Genomic DNA, 5056 nt, shown 5'->3' on the forward strand with positions numbered 1-5056 from the left:
TGGGCTGGTTAGGCCATCTTTAATGCATGGGTTCAATGTGGGTTCAAGTGATCAAAGTTTGGGTTTAGGATAGGTTAGCCAAGTCAATTGACCTAATTGATTGATTAATATTATGTATATGATTGTTATGAAGATTTTTGGTGAAGGGTTGAAGTGATTTTGAGTTCAATTGGTAGGTCAATTTGAGGGATTTTTGAATTTTTGTCAATTTGGGTATGTTGGGCAAGACATGGGTCTAGGTTGGGTTACGCTTGGGCTAAGTCAAAACTAAATGGTTCAAATGATCAAGGGAGATGTTGTGAAGATTTTTCATGAATTAATTGAGTGGAAATTTTGGGGTTAAGGCCCTCAATTTGGTGAAATTTGAAGACATGGACAATTTGGGGAAAATTTAGGGCTTTTGGACTTAGGTTGAAATTAAATGAAATGAGGCCTCACCAAGGCCAATTGAAAGTCAAATTTAATGTGTGGGAATGCTATGAAGATTTTTCAACACAAATTGTGGCCAATTGAGTGGGCTATGGGTTCAATTTAGTGGAACCAAGTCATAGGGCCAAAATTGGGTTTTTAGTTTAAATAAAACATTAGGTCCAAATGATGGACCAATTGAGTTTGGATTTGGTCTATATTGACAATATAAAGGGTGAATTTGAGTTTAGAATTGAAATTGGGGAAATTGATACCATTTGGCTAGACATTTGAGGTAATTTGGGGAAAATTTGGGCCTTTAAGGGGAAATTTGGGGGTTTTGATTAAAGATGACCAAATTGACCAAATTGGGTTATGTGATAGTTGAAAAAAATGAAATTGAGAATATTTGGGGGGTTTTGAGATTTTTTGGGGTTTTTTGGAATTTTTATAATTTTGGGGTAAGGAGGAATGGCCTATTTTATACGCTACGACGGGTTCTTGTTCTTAGGCAGAACCATAGCATGTTACAACGAGCCGCGCTAGTAGCGCGCATCTGTTTTTCACGATCAGTATTGGAATAGGGGTGCCCTTTTCTAAAGAGCTGCTAAGAGTTTGGGGGACCGAAGGCAGTTCTATTCCTCTTCCTTGGTCAACTTTGCTACCGCTAGCCTTAGCTATCCAGAAGTGAGAATCCATCGTCTCGTATTGTATTTGAGTGTGTGCTTAGGACACTATCTCCCATTGAGATCGGATCGAGTAAGAATCGGCGGCGGTCTCTGAGAACGATGTATAGAGTCAATACGGTAAGCTACGCAATCATGTGAACAGGTCGTATTGATGATCGACCGTTTCAGATGAAAATGTGTAGGGGTGACGTGCAAACTGGATTGGCCCCACCTATGGTGTACCGGTTGTTATGCTCAAAATCGATTTTTTGAGTACAAAAAGGAGAAGTCAGCCCAGCTTTTCTATCTCATCTGGCATGATAAGAGAGGTTCTTTTTTTGAACATGTTTTGCCTGCAGATGACCGCTTAACAAAAACCTGGACAATGGTCCTGAGGGTCCATAGAGTAGTCTCCTTCTGGAGGAGCATCCGGATTGTATTGTAATCTTAGAGTTCCCCTCGATGTGCACCTGCCTCAATTGTAAGAAAGAACAGATTCTAATCTAATCCCGAATCTGAGGGCCAAAACCTCTGCTCGGTTGTTGGTAGACTGGGTGATTGGGATCGAATAGCAAGCAAGTACCCGGCCATCATGGTCTCTAAAAATAAGACCTCTGGATCCTGCAGGTCCCAGATTTGGAGAGGCAGAGCCATCAAAATTGAGCTTGACTCTACCCTGGTCTAGGGGAGCCTATCGAGCATTGGTTCAAGTTGAAGGAGTAGAAAGAGAGGAAGACACTCACCACTTACGCAGACAATGAAGTTCTTCTTCAGTAATGGAAGAAAGCAACCCTCGGGGAGAAGAAGAAGAGTGGTCAAACACTCTATCATTACGCTTTTTCCAGATATGCCAGATGGTAATGAGGAAAGCTGAGATCCGTATGCTCTTGAGACAGAAGTTTGGAATGCTTCTTTTCACCCAAGATAAAAATGACTGGCGAATGGACTCAGAATGAGACCAATTAACAGAGAAAAGAACAAAAACCAAAGGCGGGTTCAATCCCGGTTTAGGCAATGTAGAAGGACATGGCTTGCCGTTTCAGTGGATATTTGGCAAAATGGACGGTCTTGAGGAACATTCATATCTCTCGAGTTTAGCTGTAGGAAGACTTTCCAGGATCGCAGACCAGATAAATGACTTAATTTTTGGAATAGACAGAGTGTGCCTTACCCACTTCCATATTTTTTGGATTGGGTAAGAAGTCAGATTTTAGGAGAAAAAGGAATCTTTCTAAAAACTTTCTTGTAGGAAGACTTTCCAGAATCACAGACCAGATAAATGACTTAATTTTTGGAATAAACAGAGTGTGCCTTACCCACTTCCATATTTTTTGAAGTGGGTTAGAACAGGCCGAGTTCTCCTCCTCCCGTTGGATAGAGGAAACGAAAGTAAGCGAGACCAAACGAGCGTAATGAAATGAAGCGAGTACTCCCTACCCCGCTTCCTCCTGTATAAGATGTTGCGAACTGTTGATGCTATGGTTCGTTCCTCCATCGCGTGCTGCGGATTCGCCCTGCCTCTGCTTCATCATTGTCAACTCTGTGATGCTGACGGCCCTATGGGTGCAGTAAAAAAAAATCGTTGAAGCAATAGAGTATCTAAAGCTCATTAGGTGGATAGTGGGATGTTTACCACCACTCCTCACGCCTTCGTGCCCTCCCTAAAAAACTGGGGAAACGCGTCCTCTGGTACAAAAGGCGTCTGATCGTCTTCTATCGCTACTTAATGCTTAGAACGAAACCTCAAAAGTAAGTAGGTGGTAGGAAGACTTTTTGAAAAAAGGCTGAAGTAGTAGGGCTTCTTTCCTTCGTTCTTGGTGATGCTTTTCTTACTTCTTTTTCCGGTATGCCGCTCCGCAAGCAAGGAGTGCCACGCACGATCGGAGCGAACAAAGAAAAAGGGGAATGAAAAAAAAATGATATGATAAGCATGCTTGATCCTTTCGAGGATCACCGCGGTTTTCAAGTCGGGATGTGAAGCTATTTCACTCACATCTTTGTCTGGACCACGGGCCAGGGAGCTCTAAAGAAAGCTTTAGCGACCGCAGAGGACTGACTCTTAGTCATGAACTAAGTCGTTGGTCTTTTCATGTTAATGCAACAAACCCTATCCGTAGCGGGTTAACCGCAGGTTAATGGTAGAACAACCAGTAATCACTCGATGCTTCTTTCCAGTTCGCGATGACTGTTTACACATCGCAGCAATCCGTACTTTGAAACGGACCGATTTACCTTAACCCATTCGGGAATTGACCTGATGGTTAGTCGAGGTAACGGTTATAGTCTTTGTTGTCGTACTCTATCCCCTTGTCCGCACGTTCGTTAGTAATTTGCGTGCAAGTCGCCAAGTTCGGGTTGACTAGACAATACAGTGACCTGCCTGCCTAGTTGCCCTATAGGGACATATCGTCACTATCGGTCAATGAAAGCAAACCGACGATTTGACTCGTCTACTTTCATTCACACTTCAAGCTCAGATACGCCGGAGAGTGATGAACTCTCAATCCAGGACATTGACGTCCATGGATCCAAATCCATGTCTTTCTTGTTCCACTAGCAAGGCAAGGACAAAATTCTCACATGTCCATTTCGTTATTACAACCTTCTTTCTTTATGTCAAAGACAAGAAGCTACGCGCAAATTCTAATTGGATCTCGGTTGTTCTTAACAGCGATGGCTATTCATTCAAGTCTTCGGGTAGCACCACCAGATTTTCAACAAGGTGGAAATTCTCGTATTCCGTATGTACATGTTCCTGCGGCTCGGATGAGTATAGTAGTTTATATTGCAACGGCTATAAACAGTTTCTTGTTCCCATTAACAAAACATCCCCTTTTTCTTCGCTCTTCCGGAACCGGTACAGAAATTGGTGCTTTTTCTACTTTGTTGACCTTAGTTACTGGGGGTTTTTGGGGAAGGCCTATGTGGGGTACCTTTCGGGTGTGGGATGCTCGTTTCACTTCTGTATTCATCTTGTTCCTGATTTACCTGGGTGCACTTCGTTTTCAAAAGCTTCCTGTCGAACCGGCTCCTATTTTCATCCGTGCTGGACTGATCGATATACCAATAATCAAGTCTTCAGTCAACTGGTGGAATACATCGCATCAACCTGGGAGCATTAGCCGATCTGGTACATCCATACATGTTCCTATGCCCATTCCAATATTGTCCAACTTTGCTAACTTCCCCTTCTCAACCCCTATCTTATTCGTTCTGGAAACACGTCTTCCTATTCCATCTTTTCTCGAATCTCCTTTCACTGAAGAAATAGAAGCTCGAGAAGGAAGAAAAAAACAAACCTAGCTCACTCGTTGTCACCTTCCATGGAGGAAGATGAATGAAGAACCATTGGACGACATTCATCAGGGTTATTTGGTAATTTGGCCAATTTTGGTGATTTTAGGTAGTTTGGGTGTTTTCAAGGTTCTTGAAAATATTTTTGCGTCAAGTTGGGTATTTTGGGTAGATTTGGAAATTTTGGCCAAATTTGGGGTCCCGAGGGTATCTAGGTAATTTGGAGGAATTTAGGGGCAAATGGAGGAATTTAGGGGCATTTATGGGCAAATGGCTAGGTTGGGTATCTTCGTAGCGTTGGAGTGCCAACCACCATCAATAAGCCATGGGTCCTCTATGTAGTTATCTTAGCTAAACCCTAGCCCAGGGCTAGTGGGTTTAGGGAACCATCTCTAGGAGTCTCCCAAAAGTATCAAGGGACCAAAGCCTAGAAGTTTTGAGTTTAGGGTAATGAATGATTGTGAGTACAAGTGATTGCAAGTGAGTGCCTTAGCCCTAGACCAACACCCAGGGTCAACCCTAAGGTGCAGCAATTCTAAGGGTAACACATCTTAAGTTCCCTCGTAGTGACCTCACCTATTAAGTGCTAGAGGTTAGAACCAATATGTGGAAATTCAAGTTGAGTAGAGAAGAGTTTTAAATTTCTAATGGTGAGGGTTCCTTGTCTAGTTTTCTAAGAATAGTCA

General features: G+C 42.7%; 1 protein-coding gene across 1 annotated transcript; it reads left to right on the forward strand.

Moving 5' to 3' along the window:
• Positions 1–2983: 2983 nt before the first annotated feature.
• LOC110034132 (putative cytochrome c biosynthesis ccmC-like mitochondrial protein) lies at positions 2984–4381 on the forward strand. The gene has a single exon (XM_020738415.1). The coding sequence runs from the start codon at positions 3657–3659 to the stop codon at positions 4377–4379; it is 723 nt and encodes a 240-aa protein (XP_020594074.1). The 5' UTR covers positions 2984–3656; the 3' UTR covers positions 4380–4381.
• Positions 4382–5056: the final 675 nt, after the last annotated feature.

Source organism: Phalaenopsis equestris, unplaced genomic scaffold, assembly GCF_001263595.1.
Source record: "Phalaenopsis equestris unplaced genomic scaffold, ASM126359v1 Scaffold001354, whole genome shotgun sequence".
In the NCBI taxonomy this organism is placed as follows: Eukaryota; Viridiplantae; Streptophyta; class Magnoliopsida; order Asparagales; family Orchidaceae; genus Phalaenopsis; species Phalaenopsis equestris.